Source organism: Typopeltis vanoorti, chromosome 2, assembly GCF_054136105.1.
Source record: "Typopeltis vanoorti isolate ZY-2024b chromosome 2, IOZ_Tvanoo_1.0, whole genome shotgun sequence".
NCBI lineage: Eukaryota > Metazoa > Arthropoda > Arachnida > Uropygi > Thelyphonidae > Typopeltis > Typopeltis vanoorti.
The window spans coordinates 23,155,543-23,171,949 of NC_143550.1; the positions used below are offsets into that span (position 1 = coordinate 23,155,543).

Below are 16,407 nucleotides of genomic sequence, written 5' to 3' on the forward strand. Positions count from 1 at the left end.
ATCGATTAATTTCATGTGCAAGCTTCTTCTAACCTGTGGGCACCATCAGGTTATAAGTTTAGAATTTAAGTTGATATTATGCATTAGTTATTCTCACTTGATTTAGCATACAATGTAATGTTGTAATGTTGTAACTTGATAACTGCCTTACTGCAGTTATCAAGTTACAACATTACAACAGTTATCAGTGCCAAATGATTCATTCACTCTTTGCTAGAAATTGGAATCTTTACGAAGAATGGGATTAAAACTTCCCCAAATAACTGTTACATCGCCTTTCTTAAAATTGCTGAATATCTCTTGTGGCTGTTTTCTTAAGCACTCCTTCTTTCCATCAAATCGTTAATCTGAGTCTTAAATTTAGCTGTCAGAAGCCTTTTATTGATACAGTCGATTCTGTTTAATTGGGGCAGCTGCTTTTTGGGGCCAAATCTCAAAGAACGGAAACCAAACCAACATATTAATACATAATTTAAACGCTTAATTGGGACAGTAGCTGAAAAGGAATTTAGCAATTTTTGATATATTTTATGGATTTTTCGAAAATATGGCAACACTACGTACACTAATATTTGGCAACGCTAGTGTGATGCGAATCAGTTATCTTTCGTCGTGCGTCTGGCAAATACGCGTCTGCTTAAGAAACTACCCTTACTATATACTGTACCTAGTGATATTGATTTATTGTGTCAATTTTATTTACAATTTTTAATTCTTTGCCAAGTTGCCAAGAAATGATTTTACACTTTCAAGTAAAATTGCTTTACTGGATAAAATTAAAAGCCAGCCATTAAATACAAGCCATCATAGACTTGCTGATATAACTGGTGTACCAAAATCTACCATATCACGTCTCCTACAACAAGAAAATCAGCTGCGTGAGGAGTGGACATTAGAGAAAGAAATTCCAGGAACATCTAAAAGAAAGCATGATGGAAAGGATCCAGAAGTCGAAGAAGCGTTAGATCAATGGTTTTCTATAGTTAGCAGGCGAGGCATGAATATCGGCAGCCCAGTGTTGAAGGCGAAGTCAGAGGAGATCACTAAAAAGCTGGATCGCAACGATTTTAAAGCAACTGCTGGTTGGTTGTCTCGATGGAAAGTGAGACACAATATCAAATTAAAAAAAGCGTACGGCAAAAAGGGCAGTGCCGACAATGTAAGTGCTGAACAATGGCAAAATACTAAAATCCTTACTTTTTTAGAGAATTTCTGTTCAGATGATATTTACAACGCTGATGAAACCGGCCTCTATTATCATGCTACACCATACAGCTCCCTGTGTTATAAGCACATTGCACTGTCAGAGTATAAAAGGACAATGGACCACATTACTGTGTTATGCTGTGTAAATATGTCGGGTACGGACAAACAAAAACTACTAATCGTAGGAAAAAATGCTAAGCCTCGGTGTTTTAAGGGGTTAAGAATAGAGAGTTTACCAGTAGAGTACCATGCCAATAGTAATGCATGGATGACTTCTGAAATTTTTCAGAATTGGATTATGAGTTGGGATTTAGAATTACAACATAAGCAGAGGAAAATTTTGTTGCTTCTCGATAATTGTGCTGCACACCCTCATTTAGATAATCTAAAAAATATAAGGCTGGAATTTCTTCCTCCTAATACAACATCCTTAGTGCAACCAATGGACATGGGGAATAGTAAAAAATTTAAAGACATTGTATCGAGGAAAATTGGTTAATTACATACTGGAATCCATTGATGAAAACCTATTAACAAGTTCATCAACAACCAGAGAGATCAGTGCAGAAATTTCCATTTTGCAAGCAATACAGTTTGTCTCTGACAGTTGCCGAGCTATAAAAAGCAGCACAATACAAAACTGCTTTGCTGTTTGCAGTTTAAAACCTTTGGAGGTTCTTGAAATTTTGAGTAGTGATGAAAATGAAGCCATACTGCAAGCTCCTATCATGAATAATGAAGAATTTTCAACAATAGATGACAATTTACCATGTTACGATGAAAATGAAAACTTTGAAGATGCAATTGTTGAAGTCATTAAATCCAAACGTCAAAAATTTGACGAAGAACGCAATGTTAAGACTGATGACCCACCTGTGCTTGTAACTAATCGTGAGGCCAAAAAATTTATAGTTGGGTTACAGCGTTATTTTATGCAGGAAGGTAATGAATGAAGTCCTACATCCGCACTGAATATCTGTGCTGATTTTGTAGAACTGCAAAATTTCAAAAGCAAAAGACAGACTACACTTGATGCATTTTTGCAGAATTAAAATTTGAAATTGTAAAAGTTATCATGTATGCATTATTTTTTCTGCACAATTTATAGGACAAATATTTTCTGTATTTTGGTTTAATAAACCATTAAAATAGGTACCTAATTATTATTTTTTTACCTACTTATTCATTTACCTGCGTATTACATATTGTATTTTAGAATTTATTATTAGTTTGTTTAATTGGGGCAGCTGCTTAATTGGGCCAAAATGGATTAGTCCCAATTTGTCCCATTTAAGCGGAATCGACTGTATATTTATATCTTGGCAGAGCACTGTTGTCTTCTCTGTTATGTAGCAATCATATATCATGTTGATGATTGTTGGCTTAACATTCAAAGTATATGAATCAAATGCTACTCTTTTGAATGTCACTGTTTTTCCTCTCCATCTTATTTCCTGAGGAATTAGATAAGTACCAGATCGACATAATAGGGGTGACTGAAACAAAAAAGACCAAAACTGGTGAGATCTTTCTGAGCAATAAATACAAAATGTTATATTCAGGCAATGACAATCAAGGAAAAGAAGGAGTAGCCATAGTATTCAACACAAAATACGAGGCTAATCTTCTTGAATGGCAGTCAGTCTCAAGTAGAGTAATGTGGGCAAATATGAGAATGGGGAACTGGACAATGAGACTTATTTGTGCATATGGTCCCACAGAAGGTTCTACTAAGGTTAGAAGTGGAGGAATTTTTTGAGGCTTTAGAAAAAGCAACTGACACAATGAAAAAGGAAAAGTTGGTCCTTGTTGGGGATCTAAATAGTAGAGTAGGAAATGATTGTGAGACATACAAAAATATTTTGGGAAAATTTGGAGAAAAGAGCAAAGCTAATAATAATGGCAAATATCTGTTGGATTTCTGCTCAGGACATGGACTGGTTATTACTAACACCGTGTTCTAACATAAAAATGTGCACAAATTCACATGGAGAGAAGAGGCTAGGAATAAGAAAAGTCTCATTGACTATGTCATTGTTGATAGTGATGTTTTCTCCCTGGTGCAGGACACCAGAGTGTACAGAGGATTTGAAATTGGAAGTGATCACTATTTAGTCTTGAGCAGGATAAAATTGAATTTCATATTGAAAAGAATAACATGTAAGAAAGTTTTAAAGCGAATAAAAGTTGAGCAGCTCTTAGATGTGAACTGTAGACTAAAATACAGAAATATTATTGAAAAGAAAATGAAAGAGTTTGAGAACAGGAATCAAACCTTGGAGATTCAGTGGCAAACTCTGAAGGAAACATTGATTGATTCTGCCAGAGAGGCATGTGGTGAGGTTGTGTGCAAGGATAAAAAAAATCAGAACTCCCTCCTGGACACAGGAAGTTAAAGAGGCAGTGAAGGAAAAGAAGAAAGCATATCAAAAGTTCCGGCAAATAAGTCAGCTTTTACTCTTACAGAATACAGAGACAAATGTAAGAAAGCTAAACAGTGTGTAAAACTAGCTAAACAAAAGTCATGGGAGGACTTTGGCAAGAATATAGAAAATAAATATCAAGAAGGTGGCAAAATATTCTGGAGGTTGTTGAAGAAGCTTAGGAATAGAGGAAAGAGTGCTGTAAAAGGAATTAGAGATGATAAAGGTGAAATGAAAACAGGAGAAAAAGATATCCTTGAAGTATGGAGTAATTACTTTGAAAAACTGCTAAATGAAACAAGCAGTGATGACAGCACAGTGATAAAAAAACACTGACCAGGCATGCAGTCAGGAATACATATCCATCCCCCCCCCCCCCCACCCCCCCCCCCCCCCACCCCCCCCCCCCCCCACCCCCCCCCCCCCCCACCCCCCCCCCCCCCCACCCCCCCCCCCCCCCACCCCCCCCCCCCCCCACCCCCCCCCCCCCCCACCCCCCCCCCCCCCCACCCCCCCCCCCCCCCACCCCCCCCCCCCCCCACCCCCCCCCCCCCCCACCCCCCCCCCCCCCCACCCCCCCCCCCCCCCACCCCCCCCCCCCCCCACCCCCCCCCCCCCCCACCCCCCCCCCCCCCCACCCCCCCCCCCCCCCACCCCCCCCCCCCCCCACCCCCCCCCCCCCCCACCCCCCCCCCCCCCCACCCCCCCCCCCCCCCACCCCCCCCCCCCCCCACCCCCCCCCCCCCCCACCCCCCCCCCCCCCCACCCCCCCCCCCCCCCACCCCCCCCCCCCCCCACCCCCCCCCCCCCCCACCCCCCCCCCCCCCCACCCCCCCCCCCCCCCACCCCCCCCCCCCCCCACCCCCACTCCTCCTTATTCAGAAATGTCCCACTCAAAGAAACCTTAGAGCTAATCCAAGCTAAATTTTCTCCCGATATCACAGCCCTATTTCAGTTCACAATGAACTCAGGCTATTTTGTTTCACAAGGAAAATTCTACAAACAAATAGAGGGGACAGCCATGGGTTCTCCACTCTCCCCACCCTTGGCCAACTTTTATACGGAGACTTTTGAAGAGAAAGCCTTAAACTCCGCCCCACAAAAACCAACCATTTGGCTTCGCTATGTTGATGATCTGTTCGCTATTTGGCCACATGGCTCCGATGCATTCCTCTCCTTCCTAACACACTTAAACAACCAACACCTCAGAATCAAATTCACCCTTGAAGAGGAAAAAAACAACTGCCTTCCTTTTTTAGACACACTAGTCACCCGCCAGCCAGATGGAACCTTGGTTTTCTCAGTCTATAGAAAACCCACCCATACAGGCAGATACATTCACCAACAATCCCACCACCCCTCCTCGCAACAATATGGAGTCATACGACACTATACAACAGGACTAAACTTATCTGTTCAAATGACAATTCCATAACCACAGAACTAAACCACATTCTCAACACTTTCTCAGCCAATGGCTACCCCCCCCCCCCCAAAAAAAAACACATTTAAACCAGTCAACCACAACTCTCTCCCCCCCACACACACACAACAAGGATTACTCTAAATCCATCACCATACCCTATATCCGAGGCACCTCCGAAAAAATTACAAAAATCCTAAAAAAACATGACTTAACTTCTTGTTACAGACCATGTTAAAACTTGGCATCCCTTATCCACTCTACCAAAGACCAACCTCCCCCCCCCCCCTAGACCTACCTGGTGTATACCAGGTCCCTTGTAGATGTAAGCTGTCCTACTTTGGCCAAACAGGCAGGACAGCAAATATCAGAATTTCAGAACACAAGGACTACATCCAGTTTCACCAATACAGCCACTCTGGTCTTGTTAACCATGCGCTGGATACCTGCCATAGAATACAGTGGAAGAAAGCCACGATAATACACCATAGTAAATACAAATATGAAAAGCTTTTCATGGAATCAGCTTCAGCCCTAAGAAACAATCCAAACCTCAACAAATTTGGCTGCATGAGACTGCCCCAAATTTGGGAAACCTACATCAGAAGACCTTCAGCCCAATCGCCCGAAGAAAGTCCTGATGGTGCCCCAAGATTACCAACATTGCCCAAAGGGCAATGTTGGTAATCTTGGGGCACCATCAGGACTTTAGGAGAAATAATAGCGTCCTGCTTCTTCCACACTTACTGTTTGTTGTGCCTGTGTGCACATATCTTGTTCTTAAGTTCCTTGAAAATGGCAACGTGACAGTGCCGAAATATTGAAGTATATTAAAATTTATTTTAATTTATATCCTAGTTAACATTGTAATTTCCTTAAATTATTCAGTAAAAAATGCATAACCAACGTCTAAGCCTTTCCACGAGAATCTTTCCCAATATCTTCATTTTTAATATGATAATGCCATTGAATGCCATCTGTTCACTCCCTAATTTTGTGAATATATATATAGATGATAAAATTATAAAGTTTCTTGATATGATTATCTTTTATTTTTAATTATGTAGAATTCCAAACGGAACTTCAGCAGAGTTGACTGATTTGTTGTTATGGCTTTTGAAAAGGAATGCCAAAGATAGAATGGAATTTGGTGAGTATTGAAAATTATAAATATTTAAGTAAGCTTAAAAAAGAATTAATAAATAACTTATAAGTCTTAAAGGATAAAAATCCTATGTTGTTATATAGCCAGTAAGTGAAACTCAAGATCGAGAACTACGATCTATGAGTTTCAATGCCAAAAAACTATTGGCGAAGGCAATTCGAAGCAAAGGTGGAGCAAGCTCCCTCACTATTCTTGATATTCTCTCATAATGATCGTAGTTCTTGATCTTGAGTTTCACTTACTGGCTATATAACAACATAGGATTTTTATCATCTATTAAGTTGCCAGAAAACTAGCCATTTTAATTTTAATTACAACTTATAAGTCTCTCTCAGAATTTGAGTGATATAACATGAAGACTTACTGATTAAACTGCTGTGTAGAATGAAAATTTATTATCTTTTTATAGACAAAAATAAATTATTGTACTTGATCCTTTAGTGTCCATGTTTTACGGTATCTTCAACAACATATACAGAAACACAAGTTCATGAAGCAGCTGGTTGCTAACCTAGAGCTGTAGTTATAGGGCCTACTTATTGGAGGCCTTTTGTATCTTGAAAAGCTAGATGTTTGGTCTCTAGAGCAGGGTTCTAGATAAATTTTTCCATAACAAAAAATAAAAGAAACAAAAAAAAAATAAAGACAATAATAATAATAAAAAACCATTAGCTCATCTATAGTACATTATTACTCTCGTATATTATCATCCTTTTGTGGGTGACAGTCACATTTAAAAAAAAAAAATAATAATAATAAATGATTGTGTTCAAGACTAGGCCTGCTTGCCTGCTGGTGGGAGAGGGTGAATAAACAGAAGATTAAAATTAAGTGTAAATATTATTATTATCCTTATTACCCCAAGACCCCATTGGAGTCAAAGACTCATCTAGGAGGTCCTTTTATCATACACACAGCTCATCATACCATGTCTTAAACACACTCAAATTCTCTGCAGACACTACACTTTCAGGCAAGGCATTCCAATCATTCTCAACTTTGCATGTAAAAAAATCTGCTTCTCACTCCTCTGCTCACACCCTCCTTATACTGCTTCCAGGGATGACCTTTGGTTCTCCTCTGATCTCCCACTGTTTTCTGTAGAACCTCTCCAACATTGATCCTATAACAACTCCCTTACTAACTTGTAGGTCACTATCATATCTCCCCTCTTCCTCCTATATACTAGACTGTAAATTGCATCTTCTCAACCTTTCCTCATATTTGACATTCCAGAGGTTTGAAACTCCCTTAGTCAGTCGCCTCTAGACCCTTTCCAACATCTCGTTATCCTTTTGAAAACCAGATGACTGTATCTGTGCACAGTAGTCCATGTGTGGCCTAATCAAAGCCTTATACAATGGAACAAGAATCTCCTTACTTCTACAAGTCAGTGTCCTCTGCATCATTCCCAGAAGTCTTTGTGTCACAATTTTGTCAATGTGTCTCCTAAATTTCAGATCCTTATTCACTATCACTCCAAGATCTGTTATTTCCTCCACCTCTGACAATATATCCCCACCAAACATAAATTCTACATCCCATCTTTGTTTCCCAAATTTTAAAACCTTACATTTTGCAACATTGAACTTGCATCCCAATTCCCGTGCCCATTCACTCAATTTATTCAAGTCTTCTTGTAAGGCCACAACATCTTCTCTACTCTTGATAGTTTGTCCCAGCTTTGCATCATCTGTAAACAACTGATATCTCCATCTAAATCTTTGAAATATCATTAACATACGAGTTAAACAGTAATGGCCCTAAAACAGACCCTTGAGGTACACCACTATTGACTTTCTCGTCTGGGATATTTCTCCCCCATACACAACTTGCTGATACCTATCAGATAGCCATTCTCCGATCCAATGCACTAATCTAATATCCATCCCCAGCCACTCTAGTTTGACTATCAACTTATCATGCAGTAATCTATCAAAAGCCTTTGCGAAATCTAAGTATATTACTAACATGACCTCCCTTTAGTAAATCCGTGCTGTCCATCAAAGATATCCCTCATTTCTTTCCAAGGAAGCCATCAGCTTATTGTAATAATAAGTAGATTACTAAAACATGACCTCCCTTTAGCAAATCCATGCTGTCATCAAAGATAATACCATTGTTGTGAACCCAATTCTGAATCCTAGTTCTCACCAGCTTCTCCAACAACTTAACCACAACACCTGACACACAGCCTATAATTTGATACTTGAGTTCTATCACCTCCTTTATGAAGTGGCACAATCTTGCTCTCCTTCCACTCCTTTGGAACTTGACCCAGTGCAAGATTCATTAAAAAAATATATCAAGGCAGATGCCAACTGCCTGGCACATTTCTCCAGAATACATGGTGATATATAATCAAGTCTTATTAACATTAAGTTTGTTCAACTCCCCATGCACCTCTTACTCACTTACTCAGTCTCTCCTCCCCATCATCAACTGCTCTCAATCTCTCCATGAGGTCACATTCACAAGAATGAAAGACCTTTTTGAACTGCTCATTAAGTATCTCCACTATATCTTCTGCAACAGTTGTCCTTATACCATTTTCTTCAATGAATGTCATCCTTCCATAATTTTTTTTTTTTTTTTTTTGCTGGCTGCATATCCAAGAACTCCCTAGGATTCTTTTTGGTTTCATTAGCTAACTGCTGCTCATACCTCACTTTTGCTACCCTTACCGATCAAGTCAACTGCCTTGCTTGGTCTTTGTAATCCTCGTGGAATTGGTTATTACCACTTCTCTTATACTGACTCCACAATGCCCTTTTTCTCTGTATTGCATGCTTAATCTCTTCATTCATCCATTTCACCTTATTTAACTTTCTGACCCTTGGAATACATTTAGACATTGCTTCTACTAGATAGTTCTTGAATAACTCATCATTCCGTGCTACACCTGCAAGCTGTCTCCTGAGCTTCTCATAATCACCACCATTGTAGTTCCATGTATACCCTTTCCTCACAGTGGTCCTCATACTGCTGGCAACCACCCAGATAATCACTCATGGTCACTCTGACCAATCGGAGGGTGATTGGACACTTTTTATAATTATATCCTCTGATGAGATGATCAAATCCAAGAACCTCAATCCTCGTGTGCCCTCTGTTACATACTATCTGAGGTAGTTGTCCCTCAAAAACTGAAGAAACTCATTTTCTTTACTTCCAGTTGCTATGTCATCTTCCCAGTCTATATTGTCATAATTAAAATCATCCATAATGATCACCCTTTTCTTATTTGCTTGGCTAATTTGATTATACATTTCATAGTCACTACCATCCACATTACCAGGTCTATAACAACATCCAACCAAATATTTCATTCTATTCAACTCTATCTCACACCATACTTCCTCAAAACCACTGGCACTATTTCCCTCTTGCATCTCCACTTTGTATGGACATAACTCTTTCTCTATCATCAATAGCACACCCCCCTCCCCCTTTACCCTTTCTATCCTCACCAAACACATCATACCCTTTCATCTCTATTCCTGTTATTCCTGTCAGGATGTTGTCCTCATCCAACCATGTCTCACTTATTCCAACAATTTTTGGGTCAACAGGTTCTTACACTTCTAGTATTTGTATACAAACACAGCAGCTCATTCCCTGGATCTATAGCTGGTTCCATTTGATAGCACTCATTCGATGTGATTTCTCCATGCTCAACTCAAGCCATTTCTCTTTCTCCTTATTCATCTTAGAACCCTCTTCATACACTTGCATTCACATTCTCTTGGAGTCTCAAAATTACTGGCACTATTTCCCTCTTGCATCTTTATTTTGTATGAACATAACTCTTTCTCTATCATTAATAGCACCTCTCCCCCTCTCTTTTTATCCACCTTTCTCACAATGTGTTCCCCTTCCACCATAAGTTTCCCTGTCCGTCTTGCACACCCATTCTCTCATTCTCTATACTCATGCCACTCACTTCTTCATTCATAAAAACCTCTTTAATCTCTCCTGAATAAATATTATTCTTAAAAACATATTCATGACTGACATTCATTCAGACATCCCTTAAAAAGATTTTTGAAGAGCTTGCTCCATTGAGCAAGCCTTATAAGCAAACTCGTGTTATCAAAAATATCTTCATCAGTAATGGATACAATGAAAATCAGTTTAAACAAAAATTCTTCATAACAACTTAGCTAGAAGAAATGCTGACCACCCAATGGATGGTTGTGGCTCATATAAACAATCTTGGAATTTTAGAAAAATGCGGGAGAGATACTCCAGTAACTTTAAAGTGACTTTCAAAACTAAGGAACTTGTTTTACATCCCCGAAATGAAGCCTTAGGGCTCTTCCTCTAGTAATTACTTTTACACACTGACTGAGAGTTCATTCACTTATGAAAAATACATTTCGATTTCCTTAGTACTAACAAGAGTTTTTTTTCTCTCTTAAGGTTTCTGCCTGGTCTCTGAGGAGAACCAATCAGTTGAAAACAGCTCAGGACACTGAAATCTTGATCAAATACACTAATAAAAGGCAAATATATGGACACTTGGGCAGCATTCATCCCTTTTAAGTAGCAAGATAAGGCTACTCAGGGATACCGAGGATGGTATTATTGTAAGCTTTCAGGTCAATTCACAAAACTTTCATAGTTTCTATAAACATTCAGCTTTGAAATAATGTTGGATCTAATATTCACTTTCCCTATGTAATTTTACATTGCCAAAATGAAGTCTTATGGCTCTTCCTTTAGTAATTACCAAAGAATTTAGTTCTGGAAGGAAAAGTAGTTTTCTTCCCAGAAATCTAGGTTCCTCCTCTCAAACACACCTCCAGAAAACATGCAAACCTACTCATAGGACATGTAATTGATCCTCTATTTATTTGATATCCTTACATAAATAGAACAGGATTTTCTCATTCAAATTCATATAAAGTAGGTGTGAAGATTCATCCCAAACCAGAAAATTTACAAATGATGCTTATCATATGATTATCTTTTGGAACTATTTAATTATAATATACATATAGTTAAGCATTAATTGCCTTTAGGAGTTTCTCGATTTCCTTGTTATCGCTAATGGTGCCTAATATGCTATTGCTTAAAGTCACCATACTCATTTCATAGTTAACTGGCCACTTTCATTGCACTTTATTATATCTAGTTTTGTTCCCAGTGTTATGGAGTTTCTGTTATTATGAATAATCATAATGATAATATAAAGTGAATAGTGCAACTTCATTATTAATAATGAAGTTGCACTATTCATTATTGTCATTAAATTCACTTTATATTATTAAAAAATTTATTATTATGAATTTTATTAAAAACTCATTTCCAAAATTTTTACCAGCAGTGTTACAACAGTGCATCATTAATTTATGTTAATAATCTGTTAGCAGCTCCTGATATTGTTATTACTCACAATTAAATCTACACAATTCTGTTTATTAAATAATTTTGAAATACTATCAAAATGAAGTCTAAATAAATGAAGAACATGAACACTTCATTTGATTTCAGTCAGCATAAGAGTCTAATGATGATTGTTGAATGTTGGATGGATCACATGGGCATCTTATGGAAGATAAGTCATTAGCTAGGATTGCTCTCATATGAGTCGTTTATCAAATTTTCCTCAAATCTTCCTAAGGAAAGCTTAACTTGAAAGTTCAACTTCAGTTTAGGCATGCAAATAAAATGAATATAGTAAACATTAGATAATATAAGTTTGCATTTGTGGAAACTGAACTTGCATAAATAGAGGACTTACATTATGAGTGAACTGTGTAGCAATATGTGGAAATAGGATTAACTGCCATACAATTTATGAAAAATTAGGTTTATAAAATGCCAAATGACTTGGCTGTATATATACACTGGTTTCCATAAATGAAGAACAAAAAGAAAAATTGCAATATTTCATGGGAAAAAGGGGGGAAAAACATGTGTACTAAAAGTCATGCTGAGTCTGCTTATCATATACTAATGAGTAGCACTGTCAGTGGTATATGCAAATGAGTCAGATCATAAAAGCAAGCATTTTGGAGTGTTTTTTCATTTTGTTTCTCGAGTAAGAAGATGACATTTTGTGGTAGCAAAATTCTTGCTATGGTGGCTGCATGACATCATTTTACCAATGGATTCAGGTAGTAAGCCATTGTAAGACTAGAAGCCAGCCAAAATCAGGCAGAGGTAGCCAGATAGTTACATGTGAGTCGTTCCATGAAGTACTTTCCCACATTCACAAACAGCATCCTATAGATACAGTGAAGAACAGCAATCGGCTACAAATGCGGTTGACCAATATATCTGGTTATCTGCTCACTGAAATAAGAGTTCTGCTCTGAATCACCTACATTCTAACCTTGCCTCAGCTAGGAACATTAGTATCTGTTTCCATTGTGCCTGCAGGTGGCTTCACAAGGGTGATCAGCATGCAAAGCTACTGATAGGCTGTATGTCCCTATTCCCCACACCATAAGAGAGAACGTTTGAAATGCGCCAGGCTCCATGTCAACTGAATCCAAAACCGTCGAGAATCAGTATTGTTTACAGAGAAGTCCTGATTTGCTCTACAAAGTGATAGCAGGTGTGCTCTAATCTGGAGAGAACCAGAGACACATTATCATCTGTCTAATATCCCTGAAAGGGATACTTATGGTGGAGGTAGTGTGATAGTTTGGGGAAACATCTTGTTGGGTGGATGTACTAACTGTGTGTGCTTCCTGGTGGAACTATGAATGCTGCAACTTATAGAAATTAGGTCTTGGATCTCTATGTTCATCTGTATATAGTTGCAACTGAGGAAACATATATCATACAAAACAATTTCTTATCATTTCATATCTACCTAGAGTCGTCGGTAAACTATGACTCTAGGTAGATATGTTGCTGCTCTCACCCCCCCCCTCCCTTTCCTAAAATCCTGAGTGACCCCAAAATTTAGGAGAGTTTTGCAGGAGCAATAGCAGTTGTTAACAGCTGAGCTTCTGGACACCATTATGAACAGTATGAAACGATGTGAGCACAGTATTACTGTGAGCGGTGACCCTATTCCTTATTAATGTATTTGGACAATCTTATTTTGACCTCTTGTTTTTAACCATTGTCTTCATGTACTCATTTATTACTGAATTAAGCTGTTTATTTATGATTTATGTGGGCATTTCTTTCAACTCATATCATACCTCACTGAATTGCATAAAAATTCATTGTAGAGTTTTTGAGTTATTGTGATTTTTCTCTTTGTTCCTTAGTATATATATATATATATAAACTGTGTGATATATATATATATATATATCACACATGAGGCAGTAGACAACTGTTATTGCACACTAGTACCATGTATAGAATGTAGGCAGTGATTAGGTAAAAAGAACCTGCTGACATTTTTCTAAAAGATTGGAGGTTGTAGTTATTGGGGAACAGAGGCAGATGGAATGAAAAAAGAAGAGAAGTTGGTTAGGTGGATTTGCAGTTGGGGATAGCTGCTCATTCTGAAACAATAAAAGAAATAATGGATGCCAATTCAGTGGAGCAACATCCATGGAAGTATCTATAGAAAGTTGAAGCTCTGTCTGTCTATGAGATAATGATGAATTTGTTAAAGAGAGGGATTATCATTTTGCAGAATTGTCCAAAGGAGGGCAATTATTTTTGCAGAATTGCACTCCTCTGAACAGCATCTAGAATTTTTAGGAAGTTTTTTTGTGTATCACCTCAGACATAACAGTTTTCACATATTGGGTAAATTTGAGATTTGTAAAGAGTGGATGAAAAGTAGTATGTTGAGCAGGAAAAGAAACAAAGTTTTTTTAGAGGCTGAAGTAATTATTGATCATTGTATTGGGGAAACTATTGAATCCAGGAGGAGTCAGAGGTAAATCACAGTCAGAATATAGAGATATTAATTGTCTGGTGATTTGTGTGTATCAATTATGTTAACTGAAGTTTTTTTTTTTTTTTTTTTTTTTTTTTTTTTTTTTTTTTTTGAGAAAGAAGGTGACAATTTTGTTGGCATTGAAGATGACTAGCTTATCCTTGTCCAATTAATGAATGACATCAAGATCATTGTTTTATGGTGCTTGTTGTAGAGATCTTGAAGTCTGGAATATTTGTGCACTGTTGGGTTTTTTGTTGGCCAAGTAAAAGAAATATAGTGTACTGTCATTAACAGAACTGTGCTAGGATTATTGGTCAGTAAAAGCTATTTATGTACATAAAGAGGCTGGATGATAGTACAGAGCACTGAGGGCATGCATGTATTGGTGAAGAAGCTGGATTAGGGGAAGTCCATTCATCAGAACATGCAGTAGTTGACAAATTAGAAAGATGGCTACCCAGTTATTTAGGATGGAATGTAGACCAAAGATATCTAATATAAAAGTAAGATGGAATTTGATTCTTTCTCGGGGTATTTTACACTCCTAAAATATATGTAATATATGTTTGGTGCTGAGATGCAGGAAAAAATCCCCAGAAGTAGATCAAAATCTAGGTGGGTGGATTCAGTTGAAAATGCCTTAGAAGACTGAAATATTAGATATGACAGCATTGGAGTACTGAATAAGTAATTGAGTGATTTGGAGGATTGTTGACAGGAGATTATTAATAATGCAAACATAATCATGTAGTATTACCATGGTATCCTTTACACAATTTAGGATATACTTCAGGAAATTTCATCATCACTATTCTGATGATATTATAAGATAATACATTATGCTATATTTCTAAGAATAAATTGTAAAATTCTTTATTTAAGACATCATGTAATTGTTATTTATTTTTTGCACTTTTAGTAGTCTTATACTAATATTGTGGTATTTTCTTTTTTATATTTTAGATGAATTTTTTAGACATCCATTTCTGAAACCTCCTACAAGGATAAGTAAGTAACAAACTGCTCATTTAGATATTTGCTATAAGTATACTAAATAGTAATTATTATTAATTTTTGTTTTTATCTTCAAATAACATATCATTTCTGCTTCTCTGATACATGCTAAATTTACTCTTAACATTGACCTCATCTGAATAATAGCTTCCTTGCATTTATGATATACTTTATTTCTTCCACATCAGAAGATTCTTTTATGCTGCTCATATATCAACAACATTTGTAAAATATGATTATGTGAAAACTGCAGTTATTATTTTAGTCATTTTCATAATCTCTTTAAACCCTATACACTTTTGCAGATTTTTATCAGATTCATCAGGAGTCACCCAAGTTTTTAAATTTTTAGGGTATTACTATTTTCCAGCTTATATAAATTATGTACATATTAGTTTATTAGTTTAATTTATTGTATATGTGCTTCTAAAATGTGGTTTTTTTACAAATGTTTTATGAATTTGTCCACAGTTCTTTATATCCATTTTCATCTTTTCTACATTGATTTTTATATCTGCTTATAAACAGCTTTTGTATTTATTTATTACCTTGTATACTGCTAAGACATGTTTCATTTGTTTTTATATGCAGATTTATAGATGTATATATTGTACTTATTTATTAGTACTGCCCAGCATGACTCATAGCTTTCCTTGTACCATTAAACCAAAAACGAACAAACAATCTGGTGAAAGATTACACGAGACATGTGGCGAGCTATTGTACATTAGATTTTCATTTGTTTTGGCTAAGGCTAAGGACAGTGTATTGTGTCTGTTAATTGCATGTGCTGTTCTGCCAGTTTGTCTGTTTTACAGGATGAAAACTTCTGTTTCTGGATGAGAAAATCCAGCCGCCTGAAACCTGCTAACTCAGCATTGGTTGAAAAGTTCTAAAGGTTCTTCATGTTCTAGATGGCATTTGAACCTAAGTCATTCCAACCTAAAGGAATTATAACAGTAAGCTGTGGAGACTCTTTCATAGAAGATGGATACTAGGTGATCAGATTTATATTTGGGTGCTGTTGGAATAGGGCCATCATCTAATTGCAAATGAAGAAGTGAAGAGCAAATGTTTAGTAGGACACAATATAGGACCAGAAAGCTGAATTACACTTTAACGACTAGTATTTTCTGTATCTGACCTTTTATATTTATATAGCCAAGTATTGCTGTATAAATTTATCAAAAATCTGGGAGACTGTCATTTTAAGACCTAATTAATACTTGTTTTCTGAGTAGTGACTAACAATTTGTGTTAGTCACTACTGATAGCAAATGCAGTAAAAAAACCTCATCATCACCTGCAGCTGGAT

At 37.3% G+C, this 16,407-nt stretch overlaps 1 protein-coding gene across 2 annotated transcripts in view; it reads left to right on the plus strand.

The window, feature by feature from the left end:
- The window catches only part of LOC150108873 (serine/threonine-protein kinase unc-51-like), a 400,205-nt gene that overhangs the window by 117,258 nt on the left and 266,540 nt on the right, over positions 1-16,407 (plus strand). For both annotated transcript variants that reach the window (XM_090410511.1, XM_090410519.1), the window contains exons 10-11: positions 6,120-6,202; positions 15,042-15,086. In XM_090410511.1, coding sequence (XP_090266637.1) covers positions 6,120-6,202; positions 15,042-15,086 — 128 coding nt within the window. The remainder of the gene's footprint in view (positions 1-6,119; positions 6,203-15,041; positions 15,087-16,407) is intronic.